Below are 23,304 nucleotides of genomic sequence, written 5' to 3' on the forward strand. Positions count from 1 at the left end.
AAGTTGTAGGTGATACTATTACCTATGAAAAATGTGAAATCACTATAATTTTAGCTTTTTAATAGTAATAGGAATCTATAATAATATATTAGACATACCAGCATTGTTTAAGTGTATAGCCTATACATCCTTAAAGAAACGTACCAGTCTCTCATATTAATAGCTGCAGTTTCATTTTACAATTTTCATACATCACGAAAAACATTAGAAGGTCACTTCGTTATTATAAATTTTTTCAGATTTCGAAGAAATAACGTGGGGGGCAGGGAAATTGTACGGCATCTGTTATTGGTACAAATCCAGGATATAGGAAGCAGCATCCTGTCAATTCGGTCGATTAGATTCTGTTGATCGTTAATCAAGCGCGTGCACTGGCATCCTTCCTGAAAGAGATCCGCGTGTCCGCGTGAACTTCCGATTATTATACGAGGAAGCAGATTCGAGCCAGTTCTCGTACGCCCGCCACATGTCACCGGGTCCTTAGGTATCCTGCACGTATCTTATCTTCCGCTTACCGGTGAACGTAACATAAGCGGAAGACGAGCGAGCACGAAATAAAATCCCCCCTCTTCCCGTATCCACAAACTTCCTCGTCAAAATTACGAAACCCCGTCACCGTGTAAACCCGATGACGATCTGAGAGATTTCCGGAAAAGATTTCGAGGAACGAAGTGAATTCTTGCAGAGAATATCTGCAATTCACCGGATGAATAGCAATCAGAGTGTCAAAGGGTCAATCTGAAAAAGTGTTAACAACGATCGCACGCATCTTTTCACTTTCTCAACAAGATCACGCCGGAGGATCTCTCGGCAGCAGGGAATTATCTCACGCACGACGCGACCCAACAAATTCCCACTATCTTTGACCGTGGATTACAGAGCGAGGCAAGATCGAGCGGTGGATAAACTGGTACCTGGAACTCGGACCGGTTGAACCGATTCGACCCCAAAATCTGTGGCCGCGATAATGCCCGTGCACTCTGTCGGAATACGAAAACGCGCCGGATGAACTCCCTTGCGACACTTTTCCCTTTACCGGGCTCGGTCAGAGATCAAACGGAACGCGACGCCCTTTACCTGGCAGGTTAACGAGAACGGGGTTGTTATCGGTGCATCTCATTAGCGTGGCCACTGTTACCTCGAAACTCGACCGACACCTGTTCCCAGCCGCAGACATTCAAAATTACTCGAAACGATCGAGCAACGACGTACAAAGAAATACGAAATGCTGGACTTCAATTAAAAAATGATAATCGTCACCTGTTCCCAGCCGCAGACATTCAAAATTACTCGAAACGATCGAGCAACGACGTATAAAGAAATACGAAATGCTGGACCTCAATTAAAAAATGATAATCAAGATTCTGAGGATTATTTCTTCCCAACAATGTCAATTAGAATCTTGTAAGAATTTAAGGATTGAATAAATTTCAAGTGAAACGTTTAAATATTGAAACTGGTGTACTCGGATGGCAGCGATTGGCCACGAAAGTGGTCCAGGAAGATTCTCATGGTCGCACGTGCACGCGCGCGGGCACACCGATGACCAGGAAGAAAATTAGAAATATCTGGCCTGGGCGAGAGAGGAACTCGGGGACGTGCCTCTCGGCCGAGTCGCGGAATTATCGTCGACCGTGTGTGTACCGCACGTTTCGCCGTGAGACAACGGAGAAAAGAGGACTCGTATATATTCGTACACGCTCGCACGTGCGCCTCGAACTACCGCCCGTTCCTTTTATTATTATCTCTCCCGTCCCCCCTCGGTTCGGCTGTTTGATTTAATTAAAATTGAGATTAACAATTATCGAATCGGTTTAATGTTTTCTGCTACCTGCGCTTTCGGAAGATATTCCTAGTAGAAAATATCGCGTCTGAGATTTTACTATTAAATACGGTGACGTTTGGACGCAAGGGAACGAACGTGGGGTGAAACGGAGTGCGTGTCTCAGTGGAAAATTTATAATTACTCATCAAACGTGAACTGTGACGAGAAAACGGGAGGGGGCGTGGGAGGGGATAGGTGGTATTATTTTAAACAGGAACAAAGCTGCGGCACCAGTTTTCGAGCTGCTCCGGTTAATGAGTAGAGCGAGCAGGATTTACCGACCTGGAAATGACGGAACCATTGTTCACGGATAGCTCCACGAGAACAGTAAACACAAACGAAAACTAGGGAGGGAAGTTCCCATTCCGAATTTTCACGTTTGGAAAAATTGAAAAACGCGCTACAGAGTAAAGCTCGATGGGATTCCAATCGAAGGCCGGGTAGGCCGAAAGAGAGAGAATTGAACTTAGTTTGGGATAATAGCGGTCGTAAAAAATAATAGGGTTCGAGGTGGGATCCTCTGGCGGCTCCAATGATATTTAGAGGATATCTAATGACGCTGAATTTATGGACCAGCTGCGGCAACGTTAGCCCGGATAGAAATACAATGATATGAACCACGGTCCGGGATTGTAATTTTGTCTTTCGTTTTACGAAAAGTAACATTATCAAATCGTTGACGAGTACCGCGCGTGTTCCATCCACTTTTTCCTCGTCGAATGTCCGAAAAATCCTCGGCCACTGCCAAGGGTGGTTGTATTTATTAGGGAGCAGGACTCCGGTAATCCTTCCATAAATAACAAACTATTTACGCAAGGTTTCCGGAGAGGTTGAATGGGACCGGTTTCAGATTATGGTCAGCGGCGCGCGCGGTCTTCTAGGACAATCGCTGGCCCCGTGTTTTCCGCTTCCTGTCCCCGTCCGTCGTCCTTCTGGCGTCTCCTGCGCTTATAAGGTACACCCACGCGACCGAAAGGGAGACCCTTTTACGGGCTTTAAACGTAGCATAAAGCGTTCGGATAGAACCCTGACTCGAGAGTTTTTTCCGTCCGCCCCGCGAGATTCATTGAAAGGATTCAGATCCACTGGAATTCCTCCAAGCGCAGCCAACAAATTCTACATATTATAATAATCCCTGCGAACAATTTTCTGGCCATTTGGCAATCTGAATTTCCGTTTGGAAATTTCATTTAGAAATCTGACTTTCTTCTGAATCTCTCCAAGTCTTATATATACAAGAAATATTCTATGCATTTTTCTTTCTAACTCCAGTATTTAACGAGTTAAGTATGATTAACTGGCATTTTATGGGTATTAACAAAATCCAGCCGTTCCAACGTCGAAACAGCAAACTCCTCGCCAAAAATTTCCCTTTTCCTCAAGTACTCCTAAACCGTTGGTTCTACGGAGAAATTGCATATGAGCTAATTTATAATTAACAACGAGAGCTATAACTTTTATTTGAAAGACTTTTGAACGAGTAATTGACAAAAACAGTTTTTTTGCAAAATACTCGTTAACTGTTGGCGATAGAAGAAAATATTTCATACAAGATATATCGCTCTTAATGGTACCTATAACTTTCGTTTCAAACATTTTTCACTAACAGCAACAGGTAAGCAGTTATTTGTCTTAACGAGTGGAGCTTTTACTATTTCTGTATCTCTGACAACTAGAGTTACACTATGCTTCGGTCTGAGTTTACCCAAGCAAGCGTTGCACGGTTATATGCAATTTCTCTGTAAATGTAAACACCTTAGACGATTTATTTCATCGATCGGTAATATGTTCGAGGGAAATCGTGAGTTAGGCGACTAGGCAAGCTCAATATTTACCCAGGTCTGGTTCGTTCAGGGATGACTCGAAGTGCCAAGGGCTCTATAATTAAGTCGAATCGCCAGTAAGGACAATCAACACTGTGGTTAACGCGGTTCTCCTCGTTACTAGGAAATCTGCCACGAATATTCTCGGAGAAATTGGGTCGAGACGAGAGGAGCGCGTGAACACGCGTGTGCGTTCCAGCCTCGGGGACAGGTAGCTTTGTCGCGGCCAGCTACTGCAGCCGCTTACTCGTCCGTTTCTCTTTGGTCAGGTGTTCCTTTTGTTCTCCTCGCCTACCTTTCTTCCCTTCATTCGAGGCTTTAACACCGGCCGCGGGTCCTCTCTCCCATCCAGCGAAATGGTCGCGTATCACGTGAAACGAGTTCTTAAAAACGTTTAAACTTTGTAATTGTTTCTAAAACGGTTTTCATTATTCCATTCGACATGAATTAACATGATGAAATTTGTTTGAGCAAAACACTAGAATGGAGGATCGGTGGACAGCGACGAGACACAGGGAGGTCAAATTTACGACTTGATCCGCAACGATTCGACGAATAATTGCCCGTGGAGTCGACTGGCTGGTTCATAAGCGTCATATATCGGGCGAAATTGGCCGGGATTATTCGCATATCCCGAGCGCAGGAATATATTCCGCTCCGGACGTGTTCGCGTCCAATGATAATTGGCTCGCGTATCTCCTCGTTATCAATGGTTAGACGCCGACGCGATAATCGGATTCCTAACGAACCACTGATTCCAGATAGATTAAGGAACTACACGCGTTGCAGGCTCGTATTACGAAACGAATTGTAAGAAAACAGATTTTATTGTTGCGTATAAACGTAGGCGATCTCTCGAGAGGTTACAAAAAAGATATACTAGAAGCCATCTCTTTTTAAAATTGATAGAGCGGTGGGCGGTGGATTAAGAGATCGTTTAGAGACGGATAGAGGTGTTACGTAGATGGTCGGAAAGCCAGGAATACAGCGCGAAGGTGACGATATACCGTCGCGTCGGAAGGTAGAAAGAGGACCTCAAGCTGAGAGCATAATGAGGCGAGCGGCGAGTGTAATGAAGACCGCTCAATCTCTACTCCCGAAGCCGCTGTCTCCTTCAAAGGGTACCACTTCTCGTTTCCCCCTTCGCTCCGATGATCCCCCAGCCGCTAATCCGTTTAATCCGCGGATAATTAATGACCGTAACGCTTTAATAATTCCCCGTGGCAACCGCGGCGAGCTTTGCCGTTTACTTGCCTATGTTAACCCTCTCTTACCCTTCGTATGACGTTCTGGTTAAAGAATTTTCTCGCGTAATCCTCTCGCGAGCGACGCGAGGTTTCATTCTAAAACTTGTTAAGACGGAACCGTTGCTTATATCACAAATCGAGGAGCTTAGAAAATCACTCGAGCCTCGGGAATGTTTTCGTTGTCTTTTGTGCCGAACGGACGCTGTTTGTCGTTTCGATTTTCTCGGTACAAGTAGCAACCACTCGAAAGTTTGAAAGAGCGCGCACGTTTTCGAACCCAGGTGTCTCGGACATCGCGCGACGCAGGTCCCAGGGAGCGAGTTTACACAGGATTTTCGAAAGAGACGGCTTTATCCGTCGCCCGTTTACACCGGCGGCGCCGCGTTTCGGGGACCCGAAAACGCACTCCACGATGTTTATCCAGTCCCGCGGTCTTTCATGAATTTCTCCGTGTTTATGCAAATAAAACAGTCCTCGAAGCCTGTCGCAACGTTTCACCAATCCAATACACACGTTCTTCATTTTTGATTATGTACTGCGATTAAAAATAGCATCGTTTCTCATCGTCAATATTTGCCAATGGAAATTCAAATACCTGGCAACTAATACTCTTCGCATTTCTAACACGCTATATACTTTTTAATACAGTCTTAAATTACTTGTTTCGTCTATATGAGAAACGCTATTTCACTTTCTACTAAGGCGTGGTCCAATACTTTTGGCCGGCACTGTATTCGACCGACGTGGCCAGTATACCTGGCCGGCAATTATCGGCCCGGGTCTCACCCAACTGTTCCACGGCCGACGTTTTTCAGACGTTTCAGACCTCCACGAGATAATTCAGATATCATCCCTCGGTTCCGAGGGAGGCTCGCGTGCCAACTGACGTCTCCCGGGCCCGGGCCAGATTATAAACTGCCGATTGCGGATCAACCCTCGAAAACCTGGATCGAGTGGGGTTCGACAGATATCGAGAGGCTTTCCAGAGCGAGACAGAGTCTCGGTTAGGGAGAGGTCCTTTTTCCACTCACGGGGAGAGGATTAAAGCGTTAAGAGTAGCGGTGATTCCGGTCGCGAGGCGCGAAGCCTCGCACGTTGACGATCGATCTTCAGGGATTTCTCCCTCGGTGATCGTTCCTGGGATCGAGCAGGATCCGACCGGGCTTCTTCACGCTCGATTAAGTAAGAGTATCGAGACGAAAAGCTTTGTGGAAATTTCGTCGCAGCTTTCCTCTGCGCGTCGACACGCCGAAGCCAGTATAAAACATAAAACCTCGTGTATATATGTATGTACTCGACTACTAAATAACACGCTCGCAAGCGATGCTGACGCGATCACATTGGGTTCGCGGTTATCGACTCTACGTTCGGTTTCGTATATATGTAACTGTACTTATATGTATAGTTTCATAGTTTTTTCATGTACTGTATAGTTTCATAGTTCGGACAGGTAGGTTGGATCTGTCTCGTTTGAAAGAAGTCAGAACGAGGGACAGGCAGGAGGAAGGAATCCCGCGATCGTGAGCGGAGCTCGTTTAAACGAGAATTTAGCGGTTTGTTAACTTTGAAAATAACGCGGTGGCAAACGTTTGAACGGCCGGGGGGGAGAAGGAGGGAGTACAAGAACGATGGTCCAATTAAGGATGTGCCGGTGGCGGGCGGCAGCGGGTTACTTTCGGTTAATCCGCGATGCGGAGCGATCTCCAACCCGCGAAACTCTTTAACTTCCGCTGGGAAACTTTCCGGGTTTCATCGCCCGACGTGAAACTCTTCCGTTTCAGTTCCGGGACCACGAATTACCTTCCACGGAGTGCTCGCCGGAGAATATTTTCGCGAACCGTGTCTTTAATTAAACGTACCCTTCGTTAATCGTTACCACTTTCCAATTTCCTCCCGCAGAGACACCGTGAAAATTCACGTCCGAAGGGCTAAGGAGGTTTCCTGGAGATTTTTTTTTTCACGATGAGCACGGTCGGACATCAATGAAGGAACGTCTCGTTTCGACTTCTCAGAAGGCGACATGCATAAATGCATGGCACTCTGGCAAGCGTGGCGAACGTCGCGATTCTGTCTCGAAATCCGAAAACCATTGTTCTCCGCATGTCCGGCACCCCGCTGCGGTAATCATTGCGTTCCGAAAGCTCTCTCGCTGGGCTGCTTCTCGGAGCCTGATGGATTTATGAATTTACGGTCACCCTAAAGCTGCAGGGGGCTAATTGGCGACAGCGTGAAGCGAGCCTGACGAGAAGTCCTCCTCTTTCCATTCGCCAAAAACTTGGTGATAATTGCCGCAATTTCCGTCGTTAACAGTCTCGTAACCCGAACGTGGCTTCCATGGGTTCAGAGAATCACGGGTTTAATTCCTAATTATGATTACTTTCCAACTATACCGACGGTATGATTCTATAATCTTGCTATTGAATTTGTTTGAAACGTTCAACAGGAAATTGTAAACTAATTATAAGTATGTTAAAAATCGGATTAAACTCATAAACGGTACAGTTACATTAAAAGTATCGTGTTACGAAGGAGTGTCTCCTAATCACTAGCTCGATCGCGAGTCGATTCGCGGTCATAAAGTGCCACACCGGACTTCACACCGCACACACGCACGCGCAACGATTGCGTTTTACGATTGTAACAAATATTAGGATCGATTTTCTAAAGTTTATCATGAGAACAGTTAACTTCTCTTGGAGAAACTGGACAACGAGATGCGAGTTTCACAACGTTGAAATCGCGTCGGAGAACCGGTCTCCCTGTGCCGTTGGCGTTAGACTCTCGAGCGTTAAAAAAAAAAAAGGTCGGTCGGTTCTTTTTTCTAGTAGGTTGCACTCACATCGGCTAGCATTTACATGTTGAGATAAGCTAATGAGACGGGCAACGATCTCGAGGTACACACAAGTGAAGTCTCCATTTCCCGACACGGTGCCACCGAAACTCGATTGTATTTCCTCCCTGCGCGAGACTGGACACAAAATCTTTTGCATAAAGAGGAAATTGGTGCCGCGTTGAGTTCACTCTTAGTCACTGGAATTCGCAGAAATTCGAATTAGACCCTATTTTATTTTTCTCGCTAGAGCGGAGATGGTGGAAACGAGTAAGAGTGGAGTGGAGCATCGCATTTTTCCTGATATATCTCGCGGCAGGGCGTTTCGAAATTCATCACGAGAGCTACTTCATATAACGCGCGACGGAATGAATTATGTCGCGGAGGCGTACGTACGGTACGTACATATATACGTATGTACATATACCCGTATATCCGGGTATCTTCGTTTTTCCCGCGGCATGGTGCGGCGCCCGTAATCCGGGAGCACGTGCCGCACCGGATTCGGGGTTTAAATTCGCGGCAACGCGTTTCGAGTATGCGGACCGCGGAACGTAGAAATAATTTCGCGAGCACCGAAAACCCGCATCGCATCGCGTTCCATTCCGAAGTATTAACCGGCCACTTTGCGTCGCCATGATTAACTATGGGGAACGTTTCCCCCCGGCTGACTTTTCCTGTTCGAATTAATCGCGGAAAAACGAATTTCAATCCCGCAGAAAAGTGCGACTTCCAGCGTTTCCAAATTGCTCGGTGATTATTTCTTTATTAAAATAGTCAACCATTAAAAGCAATTGGTAAGCGCGGATCAAACTCTCTGGATTGACGATTGTCGGAGGACGACTGTAAGTACAGGTAGAGGCGGCTCGTTTATCGTTGGGGCACGTTCACGTGACGAACCCCCCGCCAACCGAGGTATATAGGTACATACGCAATTTATTCCCGGGCGATAAATCATCGTCCACCTACGTTCGTAATTTCTTTTTGGATCATAAATCAGTTGGAGCCCTCGGCACCCATACGTAGGTACACGCGTGCGCTCGTGTAACCACGGGAGAGGTAGAAGAAGACCTGGAAGGTCGCCGGATGCCGGTGGTGCATCGGTTACACGGACCGTCGGCTTCTTGCCCGGACCGGGCAATGCTTAGGACGAAGAAAAATCGCGACGACCCCTTTATTAACCTGTCAGCAAGCTCTTCTAGCGCCGCTCGTAGTACAGGTGTCGACCCAAACGAGTCTTTTAACCGCGATCATCCTTATACTTCCTCCAACGTTTTCATTCGTTAACGTCCGTGCGATTAATGACGCTTTCCGTACATTCGATATACAAAATTTGAAGTTAAATACGCCTGGCAGCGGTGGGTCTGAAGAGATGAATTAACAAAAGCGTGCCGGCTGGGTCCATTAATATCAATTTTATTGTCGCATCGGGGAGAGCGTGTGCGCGAGTTAAACCGTTTACCGTGACGATATTTTAATGCCCTCGGCTCGCCTCTCCCCGACAGAGTTTCGATCGCGGTCGGTCGTCGTCTTTGAAGATCGAACATCGGCCAGAGGAAATCGTTTCTACGTCGACACGAGGCTCTACTTATCGGTCCTGTTTAATCTTATCGCTATCGTTATCTTCTTTACACGATCTGCTACGAAACTCCGTGTCATTCGAGAGCCTCATGTTTATTTAAAAGCCGGGGACACCGCGGTCCAGCGTGATGCGTGTCGATCGATAAATTCCACGTGAAGAAATCGGAAAGTCAAAGGGTTTTGGATAATTACTCCGTGTCCCAGATTTCGACCCACAGGAGAATCTCGTTCGAAAGTGGATTCAAAAGTCTCTAGCTGTCGAGAGTCCTTGAAATTTTTCAACGAGTTTCGATATAAAGGTTTGAGGAGTTAGAATTCAATTGCAATTCAACTGAAACTCTAGTTACATGACTCTTTACGTGATTCATCGTAGGGTCACAGCTGTATGATTTACTATGGTTTAAGACCGTCTAATGGAATGTTTATCAGCGTTTTTGATAGCTAGCACTTGTAAGTGTCCCTCGGGGCTTTGTTCTAAGGCTTCGGCTTTTTCTGTCGAAGAGCATCGAACTTCACCGGTTATCGCCGCGTTCTTGTCCCCCGAGATACGACAAGTTCCACAGGTCTATTTGCCGAGTCAGAGATACACCGGCTATCTCGCGTGTTTTTGAGGAAGATTAAACAGACTTGTGACGCCCGAAAACCTGGCGCAGATTATTCGGTGTTTGTCGAACGATGCATCATCCCTCGCAAACAGACTGCGCAATCTTCCATGGGATCCGGCCTTATTTGCTCGCGTTTAAACTCTTAACCGTGGTTTCTCCTCGACGTCTCGAAAAATTGTCCGACTCGAAATAATTCATCGCTCATCGGTTTTATTTACACGTCGTCGATTCATCAATCGCGCCGCGTCTATCGAATCGGCATGGCATTTTTTTTTTTTTTTTTAGGGAAAATAAATCAATAAATAACGGGAGAGCGATTTAAATCGAGAAACGGCGATTTATGGAACCGCGGCTTCTCACAGAATGCATTAACCCCTTTCCGGTCTGCGCGGGCGAGACGAGGACCCACTTGTCGTGTCACGGCTCCTCCCGGAAGGGTGTTTAGCAAACACTCGGAAAATTCGCTGCATCACCTTGCGTTCGGCAAACAAGCCACCGACTTGGAGCTCTTCCAGAAAAACTGTCCTAGAGGACGCCGTCCATCGAACGATCTCTCACGATCGTTAGTAACGGTACTAGTCGAAAGAGTAGCAGCTTATTCAAGTCGAAATCGACAAATGTTTCCGATCGATTCTCCAGCGATTCGTGGTTTCATTAATAGTGAACGTGTACGCTGGCACGGTTTCGCCCCGTGGCTACGTCCGAGCGAAAGGGCTATCAATTTTTTTCCCGTCTCTGTTTCGTCTGCGGTTGACGCGGGGGTGGACCGAGCGGCCATTTAGCCGATGACGGGGCACAATATCGCGGGGCAATACAATAACCACAATGGACTATTCCGACGCGGACCTGTTCCCGTTTGAAGTTCCCGACAACGCGGCAGGCGCCATGCGTTCCCATTCGCGAGGATCCCCGGGAACGAAAAGCATTTCTAAATACTCGTTCGCGGTATTTGCGGATATCCGCCGGTAGTCTCGAAATACCATCGCGTCGGAGAAAGGGGAGCGAGGGAGGGAACAAACGAGACCGGGACCTTCTCTCACGGGGCAACCCGATCTTCAAAGCGCATCGGGTAAATACACCCAGGATGCTCGGCCGAGGGGAAGGGGCGGCGGGTAAGAGGTGGTTAGGAGTTTAATTAATTCCATCGAGTGCGTCGCTACGTAGCCAGTAATTCCGGTTGCGTTTTCGCGATACACACGCGTTGCTGCGTGGGAGTCAAAGCGACTCGGACAGGCCACGGTTCTACGATCGAACGTTGGAATCCACTGGCCCGGATAAAGGTTTGCCTTAGTCGTTCTTCTCGGGTGTAAATTACAGTACAGTTTGCCAGTTGTTTAAGCAAAGTTGCAGGCCACTATCAGCGAGATAATTGAACAGTCGTTGGGCAGAAATTGCAACGCGAGCCGGTCCGGTCAGCGTGCGCAAGCCGCGCTGTACGCTACGAAGATTCCAGCTGTCATCGGAAGAACGCACGGCTGCGCTCGTGACACGTATCCCACGCGCGAGTTCCGTTCGAATTACGCACGCGATTCCAGCGTAACGATAAGGAAGCGGATGCCCCGTTCCAATTTCTATGATTGCGCTCGTTACACAATGGATAAAGCGTCGGACGTTTATAAAATCGGAGGTCATTTTTCGCTTTGTCTGGTTGCAGCCACCATCGGGGAGATGAGTCAACCCTTCGGACGCGTTACGGAAATCTTGGAAGGCACCACGTTGCAGCCGAGGGCGCCTTGTTAGAATCCTCTCCTGTGCGAACCTGGGATCTCGTCCTATCTCCCTTCCGCACCCTCGCTTCTCTTCTTTTTTTCACCGAGTCACCGTCGTGTTCACGCTCTAAAATCCAAAAGGACGACACCGGTTCTTCCCGTGTCTGCGTCTCGCTCGCACCCCGCGCGGTCTCGCTCGCACCCCCATGAAAAGTTCCGAAACACGAAGAAAGGATAAGCGGAGTGGTGGTTGGCGACGCCAGTGGGGACGCCGGGCTTCGGTAGGGGTTCGTTGGCAACGTGGTGGAAGAGACCTGGGGACGGTGGGGGCATAGAAGCCTTCTGCCTCTGCTCCGAAACGATCGGTGAAAGCGGCGAGCAACAGTGTGTCGCGCGACGCCGTCGAGTGAGCGTCGTTACGAACCGAGCGTAGACAAGACCGCTGCTGTTCCGGTTTCGCGTTCACGCGTGTGCGATTACCATCTTCGATGAACACATGTTCCTGGAAGGAAGCGCGAGCCAGCTGACACAGGAGAACCGGAGGCCGTGGAAATCGATCAAGCTCGAGCTTCCCCGTAGCGGATTTCGAAACCGAGTGTCTCTCTTAGTGATAAGGGAACGAGTGCGTCGATTCGCGATTCCTGAAGTTTCACGCAACGGATCGGATTCGACGCCGAGTGTGACAGAGAAATGATCGACAGTGGCAGTGCTATGGATTGACAGCGTATGGCTCGCGATCGCTCGATCTCCCTGGATCCACACAAGTGGAGATTCGCAGCGAGAAGGACGAACAGCGACGTTCGTCCGATTGTGATCTCGAGAGTGATAGAAGCTGGTCAGTGATACGTGAGAGAAACCAAGTGATAACAGCTTTCGGGGGAGATTTTCTTATTGTGTTTGCTGTGATAAAAAGTGGTGCGCGAGGGAGGAGGCACTTTTTTAAGGAAATGCGCTGCTAGCAAATCGGCAAGGTGTCGCCCGAATTCTTAAGGTAGGCACGTCTTTTCGTCGACCAGAAATGTGAAAAGTTTCCGATCACTTTCGCCTTGCGAAATCGGATCAGACAGATTTTCTCCTAAGTTCTATTAACCGGAAAACGATTTTAAAGTTTTAACCGAATACGAGCTGCCGAACGGGAGGACGAAACGCGAGTGCAAATTACGAGAGAGCATACGCGTATTTCGCGTCAGCACGTGGATCTCTCGAAAAGTTCCGCGAGATTATTCGACTGTTGTATCGTCCCCGTCGTAAAACCGTTATGACCCGTTCGGTTTCGCATTCAGCGTCGGAAAATCTGCTCGGCTCGCAAAAATCGCTACGTAACGAGCAGCGAAATTTCGAAGGACATTTCCATTCATGGCTCGAGCGACGCGTTCCCACTGGATAGCCGACGTTTCTCGCGGTTAACGCGACGCGATAGCTCTGTACGAGATGCGACGTGGGAGGCGCCGGGAACTTAATGCAACGAAGCAAACAAATAGAAGCATCGTATCGAAAAGAGGAGAATCGATCGACAATGCGCCTGTCGGGCGAGATTAACACGTTCGGTCCATCCGCTGTTCCGTGTTTCCTTTTTTCAACTCTTCTCCTGGAGCGACGAATTAAATCGGCCAGCTCGTTCACCTGTTGGTTAATTTTCCATTGAATCGCGGCGCCGCTCCCCGCGCCACTCGTGTTTACTCTCGATTACACGCTCCGTAATGGAGAATTTTCATCGTGGTAATTAAGAGAGAGCCGGGCAGGAAACGCGTTCCATTTGCGAAATTACAGGAATCGCGGTGCTTCCGTCCTCGAAACGGTTCTCGCGTCGCGGTTCGATTTAAACCAGTTAGAACGGCGAACGAAATTAGAAATAATCTCGAGGCTCCCGCGAACTCCGGGTCTCTGTCGTTGACAGTTATTAGAAACTTATGGGGGCGAGAGTTCACGGTGAAAACTCTGCAGACCGCGCCGGGAGAAGTTCGTTTTCTGTTCTAGACTGGGAGAAGGTTTATTTTCACTCGCCACGTCCCTCCATGCAAACGTCGCCTTTTTTCTTCCCTTTGACATTCTCCAGCAGTTTCTCGTCTTTTCATTTTTCCACGTCAACTTCCCCCCGCCTCGGAGTCATCTTAATTCGCATTCATTTCGCTGCGTAACGTCCAATTTTCTGTACGAGATATCACGTTATTTCATTGCCAACGAGTCCGAGCGTTTCAATCATTCTGCTACAAAGTTTAAACGACGATGGAAATCAATAGGTGATCGGGAATCAAATTTCGAGGATGAAAATTGAAACGCGCTTTTTGTAAAACGTTTCTCAATTCTATAAATCCTGCTGTCGCTCGGGCGCGTTCATTTCCACGGAAAACTTGTCTGAAAGGAGAGCCGCGTTATAATCGAGCGTCAAACGCGTTGAATAAATCCCGGCGCTCGTTATTAATATTTCACGAGAGGGGATATCCCGCTCGAAAACGCGAACGCGAACGCCCTTGGCAGTGAACGGTTCTACGGAACGGCAGCGGCAGATGGAGGCACTCGACGGGCCTCGCACGCGATTTCCCGATGACTCCCACGCTTCTAACCGGCGGAGTTAAGGAAACGGTCAAATATTTGAGGCGATAATAGCTATCGACTGTTCCTTAACGACGTTTCAACTGTCTACCCAGACTGCGATAACGTTAATTGCCATTGTTTCAGCGTGTGTCACGCTGTTTGCGTTGCAAATATATTGCCCGCATCGATTCAGAGTTCGACTGGAAATATTAACGCAATTACCAGTTCGTTAGCCCAAAAATGGGTCAAATTGAAATTATGATTATTTTATCTGTCGACCTTCTTCGTACTAGATTCGCCTCCTACGAAGCGTCGTTTCGACCTTAATTGTCCGTGAGTTGAAGCCCGTTGAAATTGAGATTCCAGTTACTAAACGTGGATCGTAAACTCGCGTGAAGGTTGCTCGCCACCCTCTCAGAACAGCTTGACTCGCGGGGGTGGATTCTTAAACTCGAGTCTCGGTTTAATAAAGCACCGGTGAGAAACGCGAGACACGTGCGTGCGAAAGTTCTCCCCAAGGACGATGTAACGACGTTCCACGAGCCAGGAAGAGGGTGCCGAGAAAGTTACGAGCCTCGGTTACGTCGTGGAGAATACGCATTCACAAGTCTCGGGACAATTTTAACCTGTTCGTCTATCGAGAAGGCCGGATAATATTCCGTACGAACAGACGATCTACACGCCAATTATAGTAAATCACGCGACAATAATCGTGTAACGGATCGTATAATAAATTACAAAGAATTTTAATTAGGATTTTTCTGAATAGCAACAGACCTCGATAGACGGGGGTTGCAACGTTACGTGGCGAGGGGTTGGAAAACTGTTTAAGTTCCGTGGAAGTGGCCTCGGTTCGCTAAACTTGGATATTGGGAAAATTGAGTTAACTTATGTCGGAGTGGAAGCTGTTATCGCGAAATAGCCACGATTCTCCAGCCCTAAATTCGTTTAGCCGGCTAAACGATATCCTAGAGGGTGTAGAGCACCGTGGCACAGTGGGCAATAATCGACTCGTAACGGTGACGCGAGTAAACCGAGCGTCGAAGAAACGGAGAACAATGGGTAATTGCAAACGGAGTATGATTCGATTTGTTTGACGAGTTGTAACTTCTTGCCGCGAGCGCTCGGAGGAAGAAGGCCTCGGTGGCCGGCGAGGGGATCTGTAAAGATCAGCGACAACCGAGCAAATCGTCGGGATTAAAACGCAACCCGGGTGACAAGCATCGGTTTTATTTACGACGCGCGTCGCTCTCGCGAGCGGGTGATCGTTACGCGGGGAAAATTATAGCGCGTGGGCGGGCCCGCGTATTTTCCCGATGCCTGCAGATTTACGGATCGTTAAGCCATACGAATTTACAGGCTTCTTTTCGTCCGGTCCGCTATTTGCGTCCAGGCTTTATTGTGACTCGCGCGCCTACGCGGGCTCGAGGCGCCGTGTCGCCTTGTCTTCTACGTCGACGTCTTATCGCGGTTATTCACGCCTGATTGTATTTTTGTAATATTCAGAAATTGAATATAAGTTAAGACCGAGACCACTCGTATTTCTTGATATATCATTAGATAGAACGCTCTTAACGATCATCTAATATTGGAAAGATTTCTTCCTTTTAACGTTGGAGACCGAACGTGAAAAATTGTCAAGTTCAAGGATGAGAGCCCTTCGCAAGGAATCGAATGAAAAACTGTCGGGATGAGTTCGACATACCTTCTCCTTGATTGGAGAGACTTCGAACTCGTCGAAGGAGTATCGATTTTCCGGGGAAATCCTTTGGCGAAGGTTAGTCTGGCGGAGAAGGGGGGGAGGCTTAGACAAAGGGAAAAAGTGCGTGAGGCAGCACGCATCGGAGGGGAACAGTTGCACGGGATATCACCCTCGGGGGAATATCGGCCGCAGAGGTTATTTCTGGATCGCGAAAACTTTTAATAGCTTTCTGATAGCTTATTGGTCCGGTCTTATAAATAATTTCATATCTCTCGGACACCATTCTTGGCGGTCCCCAGGAGAACTTTCTCCTTTGTCCTGGGGAAATTGTTGCCATCATTTATTCGTTAAGACTCTGGCTACCGTCGAACACGGCTTCGTTCCGTCGAATTAAAAAAGAAAAAGAAAGAAAAATAATACGCCGTCGAAACGTATTATCGTTGTACGTAGGGACATAAAAGTGGCCTGGCTGTTAAATAAATAAATCGGAGTGGCACGAGTTCGGATAGAAATCGCGAGCAGGTGTCGCGTTCGCCGCTGGCATTATTCAAATTCGTCGGTGTCCCCTAATTAAAAGCGAGCCGATCGTTGGCCATTGGAAAGGGTTTGTTGCGTCGCGGGAATAATCGGGTGTAGCCGCGCCCCTTTCGTTTCGAGCCCTTCGCAGCTACCCTTTCGCGTGTCCGCGCCATAAATAACGTCCCTTTTGCGCCCGCTGCCCGGCAATTTTCTCGCGGAGATACGCGCCCGGAAACGATCCTCGCATGCATAATGCGTAATGAGAGAGCGAAAATTCGAGCGAAATTATTCCTCGTTACCATAAAAATCGTGCTCGACTCGGTTTTTACTAATACCCAGTTGAAAACACTTGGAAATGCGGAATAAATGGTGGACCAATTTACGTCTGCGATTTATCGTCACCGATCGGAAACGTAATTTATCGTTCAAGTTCGTAACTATGTCCGGAACGAAGAAAATGGGCTTGTACAACAATATACGAATAAAAGCCGCAACGGTTTATGACGCAATGAGGAATAAAGAAAGAGCCGGTGCATGGGCATAACTCACGCGGAAAGGGACTCAAGGCGACCTCATCTCTATGTTAATCTCCCTTCCCCTCTCTCGCAACCCGTTTATGCGAAGATCGGTGATCACAGTCAAGACCACACCGCCTGAAACGGTGCCATCTCCGCTCGCGAAAAGGTGCGTTCGCAAACAGGTGTGTCTGAATTCTCGGCTGTTGCTTTTCTCAATACCTGCATATCAAATGAAATATTTATATTGCAAGCAGTGGAGGCAACGCACACCCAAAGGTGAAATATCGGAATATACGTCACCCTGATGGTTGGAAATTAGCGATGATCGATCATAGCAGTAGACCGAACTTGCACCTTGAGCGATCTTGTATAACGAATAGAAACGAAGCGTAGCATGCATCGTTAATCCAGAGTAAAATTGTTATTTACCGATCGAAGACTTTATCGCACCTCGCGAAAGGACAATCGCCCGGTCGCGAGGCAATCGTTTATGCGGCACAAACATTTACGTTTCCGTAGAATTCGTTTTATGGTGCAATATTTATTGCCCTATAAATGGAAATCGTGTCGATCGGAGTACCTGTTGTACCCGATTGAACGGTTTTCGCTGAGCCGCGCCGTGTAAACGTAGCTGAAATACTGAAACCTGATTTCCACTCGTTTATCGTCGGACAGAAAACAGGGAGGTCGAAAAGAGCAGAGGTTTATAAAATTATCCGACGTCTCGCTACGCGCGTTCGTCTGTATTCTAGTAGATTCCTTGCTAGTTAATATTCACGGCATCGGGAGAGATGATACATTTCGCAATCCAAGCCGCGCGCTGATGATTGGGTTATCGTTTCCTGTCTCTCCGCTCCCGTGGATTAATTAGCACTCGGGTTTAGGTACGCGTCGTGAACAAAGAAAGGGATCGTTGGGACGGAACGATACTGCCCGGAATTGGAGCGTACCGCGAGGCTCCTCGAGCGATTTCACGGGGCCGGGATCCGACGGAGGATTCACCGGCTTGGCCGCACCGAAATATTCTTGGGTAGATGTGCGTGACACGCGCTCGCAATCGACAATCCTTTGACCAACGTTGGGCAAATTGTTCAAAATACGTTCAAATGTTTCAACATACGATAAATGTCTGAGATTAGATATAAACCGATGGGAAAAAGAATGAGCGAGTAGAAATTCTTATTGTAAATAGAAATTCGGAAATTTACTATACTAAGTACCGTCGTACTTGCAGAAGAAACAATATGATTTTCATTCGCTTTGTTATATTATGCCTCGATACGGTTCAATCAATTCGAATCGTTTTATTGCTTGCAATTAAACGTTTCTCTAGTGGTTCAGAGGGAAATTATTCTCCCGTCGTTCGAAACGTAAAAGCAAAAGAGTTTCCCTTTTTTTTCTTCACTTTTACCGTTGTCGTTAACGAGCGTATTTGCGCAATTACCACCAGGGATAGAGAGAGAGAGAAACGGAGAGAGACTCTGTGCAAGTCGTTGTTTCGGTGGAGAACGTCGAACGAGATTAACGTTGTTCTCTCTGACTTTCCTCGTTTCTCCCGGTTCGAAAAGTATTGGATTCCTGTGCAGCGTAATTGTCGGCTTGGAACAACCATAAACGGAACGGGAAACGCGTCGCTGGTTACGCTCGAAGGCCCACCGTTTCCTTTTTTCCGCAACTCCCAATGAACTTTGAAGCGTCGAATCAACGTTCCAACGTGAATGTTTCAAAGTTTATCTCGCCCCTACACCCTCTCTCCCTTCTAACGATGGATGCAGTGACGAAACGAAATACCGCGTGGCATAATTAATGCCCGAAGTTTCTCAGCGTCGAATCGCTTGTCAGAATCTCGAGACGTTCCAAATTAATCTCGTCTACTTACTTTCCATCCGCTTCTCACCCAGGAAACTCGCTCCGAGGGCTTTGAATACCCGATGGACGATCGAATTCATCCGCTCCTTTTATTTTTGGCCCCGATTATCCAAGAACATTCCGTCAACGGCCGACGAAGAGTGGATTAACGCAATTTCCGCGACGTTTAGTCGGTTGGTTCGCGGGCTTAATCTGATTACTTTACGTCGGAACTCGAACGTTAAGAGTTCCTCGTGGGATTAAACCCCGGAACCAGACGCTACGTGCGTCTGCTCGAAAATCGATCGCGATATTCAATAGTCTTTAGGAGACATAAAATATTTACACACTCTAAATGCAACTGTATTGAAATACATGATTTTCTACTTGGTCGTTCGTTTAATGATTCGAATCCTTGGAATAATTTACGATGACTCGTAATTTCATTTCGAGATACATTTGGAAAAAGCTTCGAAGGCGTTTAATAAAATGATTCGGTGGCTCGTTTCTCAGGGCGCGGGCTAGTGCATTAAATGAAAGCCGCGGCCATAAATACCGGCTAGGTGGGTAGCAGCAACATTCGTTCCGGGAAAAATGGCGTACGTGGTGAATTTTCGGGTAGCAGGGGTCGTCGGCGACGTTTATGAAATTTCGCGCGACGCGGTTCGCGAAATCTAACTCCCCGTCCCAGTGGGACGCTGCGCCGTTTCGTATCGCGGTCACCATTCTTTTTCCGGCCCAGGGCCTGTCGCTTCGCGCGCGAAAGAAATATATATCCTCCGACGCGTAGGCTCGCAGGATTTTCATAATGAAATTACCCGCGCGCGAGGACACGGTTCCACGCGTCCCAAATATAGCCGAATCGTCGAAAAAGTAATAGGAACGTTTGTAAAATTTTCTACAATAAACGCAGATGAAGCGCGGTAATTATTGGGAAAGTATCTATCATCGGATGACCGGTTAGTTAAATCATTTTTCCCGACGTCATCTTCTCGCGAATGTTTCAGAATAATCGTTTCCGCTTGGTAATTTTTTCGCCCGTATTAATCCTCTTATCGCCCAGACGCAGTGGTTTATAGTGACAGTTGATTAACGCGATAATTACGAGCGCATAATTCCTCTCGGCTATGTACAGCCATTATTTATTCGTCGTACTTCCAAATCGCGGTCCTCCGCCAATCAAAATTAACCGTCACGCCGCCGCCGCCGCCGCTGCTGCTGCGATACCTAATTCGTATTTATTAGCGGAAACACGCGCCGAAACGGGCGAACACGCTTTTTTCGGTGGCGTACAGTTTCATTAGCTCCATTTTCCCGTTGGCATCACTTCTAATTCGCGAATTTTCAGACCCGGGAAAGTTCAGCCGCGTTGTCCCAGCCTATTTCGAGAGAGAAATCCCAGACGCGGGGCCGAGGCGAGATTTATCGCGCGAAATCGCGCGACGCGCTTCCCAATTAACCCTCGAATAAATTCTAACTCCGTCTTCTGGCTGCGTAAGACAATGGACGGCGTATCGTTCCGTCGCCAAGAATATCCGAGGTAAAAATTTTGACGGATCGTCCAGATTAGACGCAAATTGAAAAATGAGATTGTCCCGATTCCCATGCCAACTAGATTTCGTTGGGACGCAACATGAATACCGGTGAATTATCGCGAGTGCGACGCGAGAAATCGTATTTTCCCCGACGAAACTCCGTTGGTTTTCGACGTCGGGGAACGTACACCGGAAAGAAAGGGATCGAGGAACGGGGAGGGGGGAGAGGATTGTATCGGGGGTAGAATTAAATAAAAATCACGCGAACTGGAGATTTGGCGTGCACGGTAGAAACGAGATGAGCGCTTCGCGGGTGTTCGCTCGGCTGGTTCGTCCGCGTTGCGCTCTGCATGCGAATGAGAGAGCGACAGAAGGGTGGTCGGGGGGCGGTGGAAACGCCGTGGGGTTTCCCGGGCCGAAATATCGGCCGAGCCAAGAAAGGAAAGAACGGAAGGAAGGATGCATTTATTAAACTGAGAGCGTAGATGTGCTCCTCTTCCTCTGTACTCTATACCCTGTAGAATGCTCTTTTTCAGACACGATCTGACCCACTACGTGCGACAGTCGCTCGATACTCGATTCATCACCGATTTCTTTCAGCGACTTCTATCGAAGATAACAATTCGCTTCGTCCAGACCGAGTATTACAATTTAATCATCGACGATCTTTAACATTGGAATTTAACCTTTTTTTAATATGAGAATTTTCCATCTATCGGATGATATTTTCTATCGGAAGAGGCGAAACAATTAATCAAAGAAATACAATGGCATAGGACAGGCCAGACGAAGTCAGCGTGACTGATTCATTATGAAACCGTAATTAAGTCCTCGGTATTAGCATACCGACTAGGTGGAGGCCGTTCCGGCCAACCAGTGGAACGACTTGACCCGAAGGTACTTCTTCCGATGCTAACGAGATACCCCTTCTAACAACTGGTCTCTCTTTATGTGCGCGTGACGTAGAAAAAAGTGCGCGTTTACCTCCGTTTACATCGGTCAGGTCCCCCTGCTGGTCATTAAAACTGGTTCTAGACGCGTATCTCTTAATTAGTCGACAAAATCCTCTTACCTTCGGTTATCGTTTCCGACCTATTCGCGTAATCCTTTTCTTTCTTTAAAATTATTGCAACGAACCAGTGAAAAATAAATTGACGAAAGCTCGCTATCTTTTTATAAGTTCTGATAAATTTAAACACGAGAAACGAATGGCTGGCAAGCGGAAAGAATAAATTACGTCGGGGTGGGGAGGAGATAGATAAAGGTTGTTCCGGCCGCGCGCAGCGGTTAATAGTTCTGTCAATAAGATTAATCGATCGTTGATTTTTCCACGGGGTTTTCAGCACACTGAGGTGGAGGATGGAGGAGCTGGAGACGCTGGAGAGCACGGAGTGCCCCGAGTGCCCCGGGCCACCCCCGGAGTTCCGGTTGCCGCCACCCCCTCGGCCACCCTTCCTAACCGACGGCACCTTTTGCTCGGAGGAACCCCTCACCGAGATCGAAGACTGCGTCGCCATCCCGGTGAGTCTCGATCCCTTATCACCTCCCCTCAAACGAGGTTAGGCCGCACTGTAAAAAATTTGTTGCCGCGTTGCATAAACCGGGAGAGACGATACGTTCTACCTTTAAACTTGCTGCTTTAATCTTTGAGAAGAGTGGATCGACGACGTTGGTTAATTCTTGATACTGCTCCCATCTAGCGAGTTATGTGCATCTTTAACAGAAAGTTCGCTTTATCAACTATTCCCGGAGAAGCTGGAATATTCCTTTTCGGACGCGGGTCCCATAATCTCCGTTTTGAACGGGCATAACCCGACTCGGACCGACAGAAAATAAATTTGAGAAGACGGTCGCGCGGAGTTAAGCTTCCGGTGGACGAGAGATCGGTCGAAACTGTCGGACAGATGGCAGAGGAGAAACCGGTCGTCGGATTCATATTGGAAGGGATTTTAAGGCCGGATAAATTCCGCGGCTCCTTTATCCGGCAAATTGAATCGGGCACCGCGGGAAAAACGGGTACGTCACGCGATGTCCTTCTCTGTCCGTGATATTTTCGAGGAAACGGGATCCCGCTAATCGGGCGAGGTCTTAACGTCGAAATAAGAAAGACAACTATTAGCGAAGACACGTAGAGGAAGTTTCTTTCCTCGATCGCGGTGGGACGATGGAAGAATTCCAATTAAACCGACTCGGACCGATATTCTCGAGGGTTGACGCGTCGCGAAACTTTCGGATAAAGTTGCGGCGACAAACCTTTAAAAATTCTCTGCGCGGATACTCATTTCTCCTGACGCATCGATAAATCTCGGCGAGCGCTCGATTAATCCCCGTCCACCGTTTTATTATAGTTCCTGTCGCTGATTTTTCTCGGTACAAGTTCAGGAAAATCAATCAAACTATTTCTATCGGTATCCGAGCGTCTTTAGCTTTTATGACCGCTCTTTTTAATTCCGTTTACGCGCGGGCTTGTTAGGTTTAATCGTCGAGCAAATCGATCCTCGAATGACAAAAAGTTAAGGACAAGCCGGTAAGAGAAATCGGTTTGCTCCGAATCAGGAGCTAGCGTTTCTCCAACTCTGTTTCCGTTATTGTCTTTAGCGGCCCGTTAAAAAACGTATTTACCCCTGACAGGCGCCATCGGTCTGGCTCTTCTTTTTCATCGTCCTCCGCCTTTCCCCTTTCGCTTTTTCCCTCTGGATAAAAACGGCCGGGCCTATTAATAGACAACACGTGTCCCGGTGGCGTCGTGGAACCCGGGAACCCATTATCGCCCCGGCGATTTTACATCATTACGCGTAATTGGAGAATATCCGGCCAGATTTATCTTCCGTTTCGTTTCGATTAAACGCGAGTCTCGCGACGGCGAGGGTGGAAAGCCGACAAAGCGGCCAATCGTTTTAATCCCCGTTATTTACAGCCACGCGATGCTTAATATGTAATTCGTAATTTCCCGTTAAATCACTTTCGCAACGAGGACGCCGCCCTTCTTATTTCGCTAATTCTCACGTTTCATTTGCAAAGAAGTGC

General features: G+C 47.7%; 1 protein-coding gene across 3 annotated transcripts in view; it reads left to right on the plus strand.

The window, feature by feature from the left end:
- LOC108627037 (uncharacterized) overlaps window positions 1-23,304 on the plus strand; it is a 159,991-nt gene that overhangs the window by 106,387 nt on the left and 30,300 nt on the right. For 2 of the 3 annotated variants that reach the window (XM_018028058.2, XM_018028059.2), the window contains exons 2-3: window positions 11,566-12,611; window positions 21,621-21,798. In XM_018028058.2, the coding sequence (XP_017883547.1) occupies window positions 21,637-21,798 (162 nt within the window). In that variant the 5' untranslated portion in view covers window positions 11,566-12,611; window positions 21,621-21,636. The remainder of the gene's footprint in view (window positions 1-11,565; window positions 12,612-21,620; window positions 21,799-23,304) is intronic. The other variant, XM_018028061.2, reaches the window with a different exon arrangement.

Source organism: Ceratina calcarata, unplaced genomic scaffold, assembly GCF_001652005.2.
Source record: "Ceratina calcarata isolate Rehan_Ccalc_2016 unplaced genomic scaffold, ASM165200v1 scaffold436.2, whole genome shotgun sequence".
Classification (NCBI taxonomy): domain Eukaryota; kingdom Metazoa; phylum Arthropoda; class Insecta; order Hymenoptera; family Apidae; genus Ceratina; species Ceratina calcarata.